The sequence below is a fragment of the Trachurus japonicus genome, chromosome 7 (genome assembly GCF_045865225.1).
Source record: "Trachurus japonicus isolate A0001 chromosome 7, Traja_1.0".
Taxonomy (NCBI): domain Eukaryota; kingdom Metazoa; phylum Chordata; class Actinopteri; order Carangiformes; family Carangidae; genus Trachurus; species Trachurus japonicus.
This window is the reverse complement of record NC_140913.1, coordinates 28381345-28394226: the sequence shown is the minus strand read 5'-3', so window position 1 is coordinate 28394226 and position 12882 is coordinate 28381345. Positions and strand designations below refer to the sequence as shown.

The 12882-nt window shown below is 41.6% G+C and overlaps 3 protein-coding genes across 4 annotated transcripts; 2 read left to right on the top strand and 1 right to left on the bottom strand.

The window, feature by feature from the left end:
- The first annotated feature begins 94 nt into the window (after positions 1-94).
- mbd4 (methyl-CpG binding domain protein 4) lies at positions 95-2919 on the top strand. The gene is made up of 8 exons (XM_085782683.1): positions 95-193; positions 335-555; positions 807-1489; positions 1747-1812; positions 1931-2065; positions 2178-2327; positions 2445-2548; positions 2641-2919. Exons 2-8 carry the CDS (start codon positions 380-382, stop codon positions 2713-2715), a joined length of 1389 nt encoding a protein of 462 aa, XP_085638809.1. The 5' UTR covers positions 95-193; positions 335-379; the 3' UTR covers positions 2716-2919.
- Positions 2920-3300: 381 nt separating this feature from the next.
- Positions 3301-4761, top strand: LOC146984982 (uncharacterized). The gene is made up of 6 exons (XM_085782684.1): positions 3301-3382; positions 3471-3607; positions 3700-3827; positions 3955-4014; positions 4120-4309; positions 4542-4761. The coding sequence occupies exons 1-6, from the start codon at positions 3373-3375 to the stop codon at positions 4650-4652; spliced, it is 636 nt and encodes a 211-aa protein (XP_085638810.1). The 5' UTR covers positions 3301-3372; the 3' UTR covers positions 4653-4761.
- A 475-nt stretch (positions 4762-5236) lies between these two features.
- On the bottom strand, positions 5237-12297 carry creld1b (CRELD disulfide isomerase 1b). Of its 2 annotated transcripts, none has more exons than XM_085782681.1 (11): positions 11902-12297; positions 10422-10569; positions 10235-10317; positions 9679-9789; positions 8082-8173; positions 7686-7865; positions 7496-7591; positions 7322-7405; positions 6944-7039; positions 6708-6848; positions 5237-6599 (listed from the first exon to the last, which is right to left on the bottom strand). In XM_085782681.1, exons 2-11 carry the CDS (start codon positions 10536-10538, stop codon positions 6379-6381), a joined length of 1221 nt encoding a protein of 406 aa, XP_085638807.1. In that variant the 5' UTR covers positions 10539-10569; positions 11902-12297; the 3' UTR covers positions 5237-6378. The 2 variants fall into 2 exon arrangements, with proteins under 2 accessions (XP_085638807.1, XP_085638808.1); XM_085782682.1 differs by having other exon boundaries at positions 10422-10542.
- Positions 12298-12882: the final 585 nt, after the last annotated feature.

Genomic DNA, 12882 nt, shown 5'->3' with positions numbered 1-12882 from the left:
GATTATGGTTTATATCCCGCCCAATTAAAGACACGTTAGCCCGATTTTGCGGAAACACCGACCAATCTGGCAACATTACTAGCTACTTCCTGTGTGCAAAGCTAGCGGCTGCTGCCTGAAACAGACTTTTGATATGCGGACAGAGCCAGTCTTCACATTTGTCTTGTATAAAAGGCAGGAGTTCGATCCTGAGGTAGTCTTTATGCATGTTATTTCCACATTAAATCTTTAACAATCTACAGGAAAAATGTAACACGTATACTGTGCTTTGAGGTGATACTTCACTGAACTATGGAGATGTCATGGAGATGTCATGTTGTTGTGTGAACTGTAGGTAACCTAAACCCCCCACTCCAGAGTCAACAACACACTTCTCAACATGCATCCCACCAACTGTGACATCCAGCTGGAGACCAGTGGAGACAGAAATAACTCCAGTCACAGTGATGGTAATGAATTGTGCCACCCCTCCACAATGCCCCCTGGCTGGATCAGGGAGGTGAGGCAGAGAAAAGCAGGAAAGACAGCAGGCAAACTGGACGTCTACATTATAAGGTGAGTCCTTGCTTGTAATCCTCCCTGACTGTGTAGTTATGCTGAAAAACTAAATACAATCATTACTTAGTGACCATTTGCCCTTAATGCAGTGCTTGTCTCAGTGTTTTCCGTCTCTGCATGTGATGATCTCTATGATATTGACATCTGGGCTCTGATGGTTTTGTGTAATCTTATCTGAATCTTCACATCTGAAGTGCAATACAGATTCACTGAGAGCATCATTTAATTGACCTTTCTGTTGTTTTAAGTCCTGAAGGGCAGAAGTTCAGGTCAAGGACATCCCTACACACTTTCCTCCTCAAAAACAGAGATGGGAACTTGGACATAAACCTCTTTAATTTTACTGCATCCAAGGATGATGTCATCTCCACTTCACAAATTCCTACCCACCAACAGAGGAGAGTAAAGAAAAAAAAAGCAGGGGGACATCAGGAGACAACGCAAGGTGCAACAGAAACTCTGGATCAACCTCCATGTAGATCTAAAAAAGTGTCTGAGGAAGAAACTGTGACGAATGGAGATGAAACTGAACATATTAGTACTGACATTTTAATAGAGGTTTTAGAGGTGAGTAGAGACAAAACGGATGAGGCTGTGAAGTCCTACACACAAGATGAACCTTCAGCAGCATCTGAAGACGTCAAACTCGAGAAGAGCCCTCAGAGAGTCGGACTGAGAGAGAAACTGCTCCGTCTAGCTCCATCTAGTGAACAAAAGGACACTTCCTGTGTTCACGCCGACGAGCAGGCTGAGTCGCCGCCTTCTGTCCCGACTCTGAATGTTGAACCTGCCACAGAGAGCGAGACTGAAGGTGATGACGAACAAGGCAGAGACGAGACAGAGATACACAGCAAAGGCGACGACAGGCAGGAGGTGTTGTTACCTGACATCAGTGGCAGAAGCTGTACACCGGTGAGAGACTCCCAGAATAGTAAGTATCGTCTCCACTGTCTGACAGCTCACCAAAAGCTCCAGCTTAGTTTATCCTTTTTATCCCTCAAGTTTTTTTTTTCAGCATTTTATACACTGCATAACCATAAATAACATTTTACATTTTTAAACATAAAATCAAAAACAAACATTTTATTTGACAAAAAGAAAAGGAATATATGTGTCTATCTGAAAAATGATGATGATGTGTAGTATTTTCTGTATACTATACTATATTTATGTTTCCTTTCCACATAGAGTCCAAAGGATCGGAAGACAAACGGAAAACAAGTCCTTATTTCAGTGGAAAACACATTAAAGATGGTAGGTAACGTTTGAATGATTAATTTGATAAACAAATCAAAAAGAAAGGGACACACATGTTTGCATTAATAAAATAAAGTCGTATTTGGTTTGAGACATGTACAATGTCCATACTCAGGACTTAGCCCCCCCAGGAGGAAGGTCTTCAAGAAGTGGACACCCCCACGTTCTCCGTTCAACCTTGTACAGGAAACCCTCTTCCATGACCCCTGGAAGCTCCTGGTTGCCACAGTTTTTCTGAATAAGACCAGTGGTAAGACCCAAAATACAAGCTATACAAACAATATTACACTGAAATTCACTGGTGTACCAAAGTGTACTCACGCCTGGCTTTTAACTCTTTACTTTTTTACTGAATACTCCAGGTAAGATGGCCATCCCTGTGCTGTGGCAGTTCTTCGAGCGTTACCCATCTGCGGAGGTGACCAGAGAGGCCGACTGGAAGCCCATGTCTGAACTTATGAAGCCGCTCGGCCTGTATGAGCTCAGAGCCAAAACACTCATCCGCTTTTCAGGTGAATGCTCTTTTGCCACTGTACATGATGGATGACATTGTAAATGCAGATTCTTATGAATATATGACACAATATCTGTGGAAGGACAAACCTCACGCTGACTTCCCTCCTGTCTAGATGAATATCTAACTAAACAGTGGCGTTACCCCATTGAGCTGCATGGTATTGGAAAGTATGGCAACGACTCCTACAGGATCTTCTGTGTGGAAGAGTGGAGACTGGTGAGAATAATCCAGACTACTCTACTCTACTGTCTGTGAATTACATTAATGCTCATCAATGACAACTGTTTTTCTGTTTTTTCATATTAAAGGTGAAACCTGAAGATCACAAGTTAAACAAATACCACGCCTGGCTGTGGGAGAACTATGAAACACTTGGAATCTGAAAGACAAAGTATCAAGAAGGAAATCAATTATGCTACGTGAACACTGTGGTATCTAACTATACTGTCATTATAATGAAATAGCACTGTTCAACCTGAATTGCCTTGAAATTATGTTTTGATACTCTTGAGATACAACCGTTAACATTTCTTTAAAAGGTTTTACTTTTTGTAATAAAACATTTTTAGCCTGGTTTCAAAATGAAATGATCCATGTGTGTGTTATTCAGTGCGTCCTCTGGCTGCGTTTCTTCCCTTTACACGTAAATGACATCTGGAGACATCTTCTCAGGTTTGTCCATTGTCATAGCCTAATAATCTATCTTGTTGTGTGTACTGATGCATGACCTTACACTCCACACAGCTGCTTTCTTTTGTTGGGTGAGGGGGGTGGAGGGGTAACCTGATTCCCAAGGCAACTGTTGCCACCGCAAAACACTCAGTGAATGCACAGGCATGTCACGGATTAATGTCTAACTAGTGTCGGTGCAGTTATTTGCTATATTTAGATTAGGAATTGTGTTATGATTTAATGCTAATAGAGCTACAGCTTGAAGAAGAAAATAAAAGTGTGCAGGATTTTTTGACCCTGGAGAGTTAAACTCCACAAAGAGACTTGACCTGTGGTGGGAAAAGAGAAGAAACAGGCTGAACTACAAAATGAGACTACGTAAGGAAACAAACTTTTCTTTTTCCATTTGTTGTCTATTATGTTTCTAGATAATTATTCCAAGATTGTGTTTATGTCGATACTTCAGCATCCATATCTATACCTTCCACCCCGGTGTTTATTCCTCGTCACACCCCTCCTGTGCGGCAGAGTCGCAGTCTGGTGGTGACTCCCATGACATTTCCCAACATCTCAGACTCTGCCCGGCTGCAGACCAGCACTCAGGTTGCACATTGATTCCTTGACTGTCAATTCATTTTGGGCATACTGTATCTTTGCTTCAACTTTAAACTTAATAAATAATAAATCCTCTCCAGATTATCCCAAGACTGAACCCTTTACATCCACCTTTGGTTTACAAACGCACCGTCAGCCTGGAGACGCCAGCTGTTCACCATCATAACCACCAACGGACACTGATCATGCAGAGGAGAGAGCATTACAGGTGGGAGCACTGTGATTAACGACTGCTGAGAAGCACTTCAAAAAAAATCAGAGAATCACCAGCATCGATCCCATCTTTGCTTTTGAGAGATGAGTTCACAGTCACTGACTTGTAGTTGATTTATCAGGTATCATCAAGTGTGGCGAAAACCATTTTATGGAAGCAGCATTGAAAGAGAAGAATACAGGTACAAGTATGAATACTCAGTTTATATCCTGTGCCGAGTCATAACACATACTGTAAACACACCTCCTAACATTTACTGACAAATAAAACCCTTCTTTTCCTCTAGGAAGGAGCTGAGAGAGCAGTTACAGAGGCAGATGGAGGAGAAGTGTGCAGCACTGAAGCTGCAGCTGGCCAGTAAAGTGAAGGAAACCGAGCGTGCATGTGAGGTGGACCGCCTTGCCCTGTCTGGTGAAAGAGAGCAAAGAATCCAGCACAGAAAAGCGATGACAGCGTACAGAGACGAGAACAAGCAGGTACACCCATACAGTACACGGCGTTTCCACGGCTAATGGTCCTGTGGTGATGCTGTTCACAATAGTGTCCTGAAAATGCTCTAACATGCTCTCAGGTTACAATATACATAGGGTGTGTTTGAGGTTTTTTCCTCTTGTCTGTGTGTGTGTGTGTGTGTGTGTGTGTGTGTGTGTGTGTGTGTGTGTGTGTGTGTGTGTGTGTGTGTGTCTGTGTGTGTCTGTGTGTGTGCAGCTAATGGAGCAGAGCTGGAGGGACAGAGCACTAACACGGTCCCAGGAGGTCCTGAAGGAGAGAGAGCTGCTGCGCCTCAACCCCATTAACTGGAGTGGAACACTGAAATAGGTTAAACCTCAACATCCACAGCCAAAGTTTTCAGGTCTTGCTGCTGGACTTACGCGCCTGCATGTGTGTCAGCTGGAAGTGACACACAACCTACAGTATAATAGTACATGTAATTAAATGGATAATTCTAGTTTTATAATCTGAATGTATAAGATTTAAATAAATAAATTCCTAATTCCTATTCCTATTGTCAATTTATTTCCAATCCTATAGTAAAGACTTTGGGTATTATAATATAGAATTGCACTAATGTAATGTATTATCAGATTTTATTAGTAGCAGCTAAGAGCTTAGGCTACGGCAGTCTGATACATTCACTTCTCTCTCACACATACCCTCAGATTCTTTTTTCCTCTGGAGCCACAAAGAATTTAATTCTACTTTTTGCATATATATATGTTGTAGTTCTTCCCAAGACCTCAAAACAAGCTTTGATGTGTAAAAAACCCCCCAAACTTTAATTTATGATGCAATATGTAATTGTAGAAAAAACAATTTTCCACAAGCTCAAATGTTTTTCTTTTTCTGTTATGTAAAGAGCAAAAGGAGGGTTCACAAAATGAAATAAAAATTTAAAAAAAACATGAGGTGTGACAAACTTTTATTGTAAAGCAAACATCTATACTGAACAATGACTCTGTGGATGACTTTCCACTAAATGAAAACCAAAGATAAGAAGATGGACGGATAAGAAGTGGCGCTTCAGTGGTCTTTAAATATGACGCTACTATTATCTGCTACATTTACAATTAAATAGATTAAAAAACTGCATTGAAAATGTACACAAAAATGCACAGGAAATGTCAAGAGCAAAATATGATAAACATCTTCCCAATAAATATTGCTTTGAAAATAAATTAAAGGCAACAGAAAATGGCTTGCATCATCAAGAGTAGAGCTGGTATTTACCTAAGCACATTCCTTCACACACTCGGTTAAGTGGCCAGTAGCAGTAATGTTTGTGATCCAGCAGCTGTTAAAAGTCAGTCTTCCATGCCAAAGTAAGACAACTTAATTGATGCAGTGTAGTACCTCTCATTTCAGTTCCTATAATCATGCAGTATCACTAGAAAGAATCATTCAGGAAGTAAGGAGATAAAAAAGATCTGTGAACATAAATAAATAACCAGTGATTCATAATGGAAATATCCCAGAGTTTCAATGAACCTATTCTTTGGGATGATATGGAAATTATCTAATTATCTAATCCCATATCCCTGACAAAAAAAAGCTGTGTTGTTGTTGTGCATTCAAACTATGGGAAATACTCTGCTTCACAGCATTGACATGGTGAAAAACGACGGACGTGTTGATTGGAGGTTTTGATTGTGTGGAAGAAAACGACATCATCTCTCGAGCAACATCGAGGCCAGATGGGACATCCAAATGCATAATAGATTTGAACAATCAGTAGTGGTCTTCATGTCACCCTTGATCCCAACAAAGTTGAGGTAGGGGGATTGAGTTCCTTCACATCAGTGCAGTGCAGCCTCCTTATTTCCTCTTCAAATTTATGGCTCCGTAGCCTTAAAGTTCTCACTTTTTCCTGCATTATCCTATTCATAAATATAAATGAGCCCAAGCCCTTTCAAGTAACTCCCCAAACTAAATTAAATCCCTGAAAGACGAGAATTGTAGGGATAGTTTCCTGCCCAGTTCCGAGTCTTACTCACTTCTCCTAGCTGGTGTTCCAAGGTCCTTTTAGTCAAGCGTGACAACAGACAGTCTAGCGTCCCTTCAGGAATCCATCCAGCATGTAGTCTCCCTTCTCTGTCAGCCAGTATCCAGCCATAGCAGCCACACCGCCGATGAAAATGGCTGTGAAAACCATGTCGCCCTTTGCTGCGAGCGTAGCTAGGGCACAGATGACTACGCCAAAGAACATCTGCTGCAGTACAAGGACTTCATCATCTGTCATGTCATCAAACAGTCCCTTATCTGGGCCAGCTGGGGAGGTACAGGAGAAGAAAATTAGCCGGCGTATCTGAAAAGGTGTCAACAATGTATGTTTTTGCGTTTTTGCATATTTGCCACTGCCGCAGCTACAGTACATACCCGGTGGCTTATTCTCCACACAAATGCTGTCTCTTCTGATGAATCCATCGGCACAGTCACAGTGGAAAGAGCCCTCCTCATTAATACAAGCCTCATTAAGCCCGGGGCACGCTATCGCACGTTCGCTGCATTCATCTACATCTGTGCAACGAAGCAAAAAGTAAACAGTTTAAGGACATCAGACTGTTAAGAGGTTAATAGTATATAAATGTGGGAGCTAATTAGTATTTGCTTACCAAGACACTTGGCTCCTTTCAATCTGTAGCCACGTGCACATTTCTTACAGCGGGCAGGACCACTACCCATACATCCTACACATGCCTGGTCACAGCCTGGACACAGCAAGATCACAGTTCACAAAGTTTTCAGAAACCAATAAAACTAAACTACAATTTGATGATTTGTCAACAGAAAATTAATTGGCAATTTGTCATTTATCATTTTCCAAATTGTACTAGCTCCTTCTTACAACCTGTGGAAAGAGTTGTGACTTTTCCTGAGTGTTTTGGGGTTTCACTGTCTTACAAAACCAGCAATTTTGAATAACAACAGATCTTTTCATAAACATATACTTTAATAAGTAACTTAGACACCAGCTACACAAGAGAGCCTACCTCTACATTCATAAGATCCGTCTGTGTTGTGGCAGTACGTGTTTGTAGGGCAACGAGCCAGCTCTGTGCCGCACTCGTCGATGTCTGAGACACACAAAGGCAGTCAAGACATTGCATGATAACCGGCACCAAGTCAAAGATAAGTTAGTCCATGACCTCTGAAGCCAAACTCACCCACGCACTTGTGGTCGTGAAGGATCCAGCCGGGTTTGCAGTCGAGGCATTTGTAGTCCTGCGGCCCTGAGCATTTCTTACATGAGTGGTAGCAAGCTGAAGAGGATGAGAGAGACACGGAGACAGTGCGAGGGTCAATCTGAGATGACCTCGGACCCAATTTAATACATGCTGAGGGTCGAAACCGCACCTGCACATGCTCCTGCGCTGTCATTAGAGCTTTTCTCTCTGAAGTAGCCGTCAGCGCAGCTCTGACACAGACGGCCCGAGTATCCAGGATCACAGACGCACTCTCCGTCTCCGAGACGGGTCCCCTCCCCCTCGCAGCGGCCCAGACCACCGCACACACCACCAGGGCCTGATGGACACTCTGTATTGAATGAACATGCTATTAGTGGTAGTCTGGAGACTGGAGCTTTGAAACAGCATTATTCTAATTGAAATAATTTGATCTTACATCCTGATTAAATCTAAATCATTCATCACATGGGACGACAATGGATGAATTAGATCTGCTATCTTAAGTACTCTACCCTGATCTCAGGCAGCTTGTATCTTATGGTGAATGTTTTATGTTTTCCCCAACCTTTGCAATCAGGCCCAAAGTGTCCAGGTGGACAGCACAGTCTCAGCTCCTCTATGCACAGCCATTCAGACAGGTCTGGTGCCTCCTGCTGCCTACAGACCACATACAACATGTCAGTCACAAAGTTCAAACAGGTGCATGGTAATAAATCCTGAAACATAAAAACACACACAGCTGGTGCCAAATCTGTCTTAATATAGAAAATACGATGTTGGATTCAACCTAAATTGATTACAGTTTATCCCAATTTAACTGTTGCTACTTTGATAAGTGTTTATTTTGAGTAATATACCTCAACATAAATTGTGTTAGTTCAAGAAAACTGCACCTAATTTCGATTAACTATAAGTAAAATAACTTTAAAGGGATAGTTCAACATTTTGGCAAATTGGCCCACTGCCATAATCCCTATAGTTTTAGGAGTAGGTTCGTTACTTTTAATTGTCGGTGAAAGCTGTTTTTAGAACGGCGGAGCAGAGCCACAAGCTGCTCAGAGCTACAGTAGTACGGAGGCTCATGGGATTTCTTGGTTTCCCTCATCAAACTCGCCAACAACTCCAAAAAGCTGTCGTGGACAAGTTGTGACCTGCACATTCACCACGCTATCAGATAATAACAGAACGTTACAAGACAGAGTTGTTTTCAAGGCAGATGCAGAGACTTCTTAAGCCTGTGAATATTCTCATTTGTCCAGGTCATAGTTATCTCAAGGAAATTTAAACGCAACTGGACTTGGTTATTATAACCAAGTCCAGTTGCGTTCGAAAACTGCCCCCAACAGGAACGTGCATCAGCGGTTTTGCATGAATTTACCACAAAAATAACTCTGTCTCGTAACGTTCTGTTATTATCTCATAGCGTGGTGAATGTGCAGGTCACAACTTGTCCATGAGAGCGTTTTGGAGTTGTTGGATTGTGTATTTGATGAGTTTGATGAAGAAAACCAAGAAATCCCATGAGCCTTTGTAGCGTAGCTCTGAGCAGCTCGCGGCTCTGCTCGCCGTTCTAAAAATAGCTTGCACCGACAAATAAAGGTAACAAACCTACTGCTATGACTATAGGGATTATGCCAATGGGCCAATTTGCCAAAATGTTGAACTATCCCTTAAAGTTATTTTCTACAACACAATGCACATTAGCCTGGTTTCACACATTTGGGTCACATCTGATTTGTTTAGTGATTCATATCGATCTAGTGTTGTACTCTTCAACAGCTGTTTTCTTCCAAGTGCAGAAACTGTCAATCAATCAAAGCTTTCAAAGCAGGATTAAGATTATTAACATCACCTCTGTTGCCTAGCTGCAACCTTGAAAACCAGCTAAAGGAATGGCGACGGGTGTGGGTGACACTGATGCGTGCGTGCAGGTTGTTGTGAGTCGACTAACAGAAATAACAACTCTTGACACACTTTAAATTTCTGTCCTGAAAAGCATTAACTCCTCCTAGCAACCAGCTTCTGAGTGTGACAGCAGCAGGATAGACGTCACATGCTACTGAGGGATCAGTCAAAATAAACAAAATGACAGGCTCAGTCAAAGAAGTGAATGAAATTGGGCACAAAGTGTGATCATCAGGCTGCTCTCACATCACATTTACCTGTGAAACCACCACGTCTCCACTTGGTCCTCTATCTGCTCCAGCAGCTGGTTACATTCAAAGTCTGTTTTCTCGCAAGCAGCTTCTACTATCTCAAGGAGCCGAGTCTCACTAAAACAAGAAGCTGACAATTAAGAGATGCAATACAGTAGTTGAATAACAGAACGGATGCTGCTGCTGCTGCTGCCCCCAACTCCCCATCCACCCACATAAAAAAAAAGGCGAAGCCTTGCTCTAGGACACAAAGGACTGTAACATTTAAAATAGACCGGCTTACATAATCTTTCACACATCACAAAATACTGTGGGCAGAGAAGACAGGACTTTCAAAAGTGAATCACATTCTTCAGGACAGTCCCAGTGAAAGTAAGTCAAGGAAAGATTATAGTTTGAATTGGTTATGTAACAATATGAATACATCTTTTGTTATATTTTACCATGTGTGATACCTGGCAATTAATGGCTACACAATTCCTTTATATTACGTAAATAAATGATTCTTTAATTTCAAGGTTAAATAAGCAAAGGTGTGTCTCTACTTAAAACTTGCTCTTACCTGCGTGCATACTTAGCCAGCTTTTCCTCCTCCCAGGCGGTGTTCCCACCCCCAAAGTTCTTGTTGGCTGTTTTCTCCAAGCCCTAAAAAGAAAAGGAAATTTCAGGACTCCAGACACACACACACACACATATTTTTTATGAATATATGTGCATAAACCGATGGTTTCCCAAGTTAATTGCACTACCTTAATGAAACTTTCAGTGAGTTTTCGGCAGGTCTGGCATGGTGCTGTCTGGACTCTCACCACAGAGAGCTCCGACAGAAGCACCAGAGCAGGTAGGAACGGCCGAGTCCACCACATGATCCTTCAGAGGGGACGCATACACTCAAAGCTATGCATGTAAAAAAAAGAAGAAGAAAAAAACAGTTTGATGTTATATACTTTTCAGTGGTCACCACAACAAGTATTATCAAACAGAGACATACTTTAGGAAAATTGTAATATTTAACTCCTCCCTCTTAGCATTTCAGTATCATGTAAACATAGATGAGACTTCATAATGTATTGTCAGCAGATTTAAGGATAGACTATTTTGTGTTTATTCATGTACAGCAGTTGTCAAATATTACAACCTTTCTTATAAACTACAACGCCACTTATTACCTGTTTATACAGCAGTCATTCAGGAGGAATTACATGTGTTTATTATTGTAACAAACAACTGCTTAAAGCTAAATTGTAGTGTGCTGTAAATCATTTAGGCTAGTCAACATCTAGAGCCTGTTTATTTAAATCGAAATGCTGCCAAGAAAGGTTTTGTCAGTCAGTTCAATATAATGCAATATGTTATGGTTTTATTTGTTATAAATTTTAGAGTTTTGCAGGGACCCAGACTAATATTCTTACTAGGAGCATAGTGGCCCCTAACTTAAAATTTAAGGAGCACAAGCAGAAAACGTAGGGGCACACATCAAAAATCACCTCGCAAAGCAAATATTCACATTCCCTTTTCATTCATGATCCTCACATTCATTGACCTGCCATCTGTAATGACAGTTTCCAGATTCTTTGAGTTGACCCTACTACTCTAAACCAGTGTTTTTTGTTTTTTAAAAGTGGCAAAGCACTGTCTCAAATATTAGGGGCAAAACGCCTTATCTTCTATAAAGATTGTGTCAGGGTGAGTAGATTTTAACTCTTGATTTTCTGTCTTCCCCTTGTAAGATATGGCACTGTTATTTCAAAGACTAAAAAGTATACATGTAATGTATATGTAACTTATATGTAATGTAATTTAGGTGACATTGAAAGTGAAACCACTGCATATAGCCGAGTATAAACCATGTGGCTCAGTGACTGCTCATTTCAGTCCAGTCAGGGAAGCATCATTGATGCTCCACTTTCATCGTTAGCTTAGCTCAGCTCAGCTCAGCTCAGCATCAGCACCACTTAGAATTAGCCTGGTAGCAGCCGGCTAAGGTCGATAGTTAGCTGCTAGCCAAAGCTAACGTCACATCATTTCACCACACAACAATAAATACAAGACTGGGGTGGATAAAATAAACCTATTATACTCAAAGACGTTGTCCTCCTACGATGTTTAACCACGGGTTGTACTCAAAACTACCCACCATTAAATGTCTGCTGCTGAGTGTGTTTCAACTGTAACATAAAGCTAGCCCACTTGTTTTTATTGGCTACTACCTGCTTTGCTCCTTCCTACCTTGTTGCAAAAGCACCACGTCCGCTGCTGCACCACCAGTGATGATTGTCCGATTCCCTGCTGGTACTTCGTACTACAGTAGAGAAGGGGTTTCATATTTTTAGAGCTTCAAGTGTGCCATTTTTCAGTCGGCAACCTAGAAGCAGTGGTGGGTGGTCTGTGTGCCAGCTGAGTGAAGTGAAGGGCTAGCTTGGTGGCTAACGCAGCTGGTGCTCGTAGCTACACGGTCATGTAGAGCAGCTGGGACGGATGGAGGGATGGATGAATGAATGAAGGGACGAAGAGCTTCCAGTTGGTTCTCTGTTTTCCATGCAGCTGCCACACAAAACACGGCACCGCCCAAACCAGCTGGGATTTAACTCATGGACCAATCAGCGAGCGACTACACACCACACAGAGCGATAGCGAGATAGGGGGAGAGAGAGAGAGAGGGAGTATTAGAGCTTTTCCGGTGCAAAACAAACACAAAAGGACAACTTCTAGGCTTAATTTCTCCAAAATGATACAGTAAATTTGCTTGATAATGAGTGAGGGAGTTGTCAGGATGCTCCTGAAGTCAACTATACCAACCATTATCTGAACTTATGGGCCAAAGTGTCGTTATTGTACAGTAAAAATTGAGTATTAGAGCTTTTCCGGTGCAAAACTATATATAAAAAAAAAAAGACAACTCCCAGGCTTAATTTCTCCAAAATAATACAGTAAAATGTTTGATACTGAGTGAGGGAGTAGTCAGGGTGGTCCAGAGGTCAACTGTAGGCTACCAACCGTTATGGACCAAGTGGAGAATTAGGCCTTTTTTCCCTGTTTAAAAAAAGCGAAAAATGCAACTTTGAGGCTTATTTCTCCAAAATGATACAGTAAATTTGCTCAATAATGACTGAGGAAGTAGTCATGGTGCTCCTGAAGTCAACTACCAACCATTGCCTGAACTTATGGGCCAAAGTGTCGTTATTGTACAGTAAAAATTGAGTATTAGAG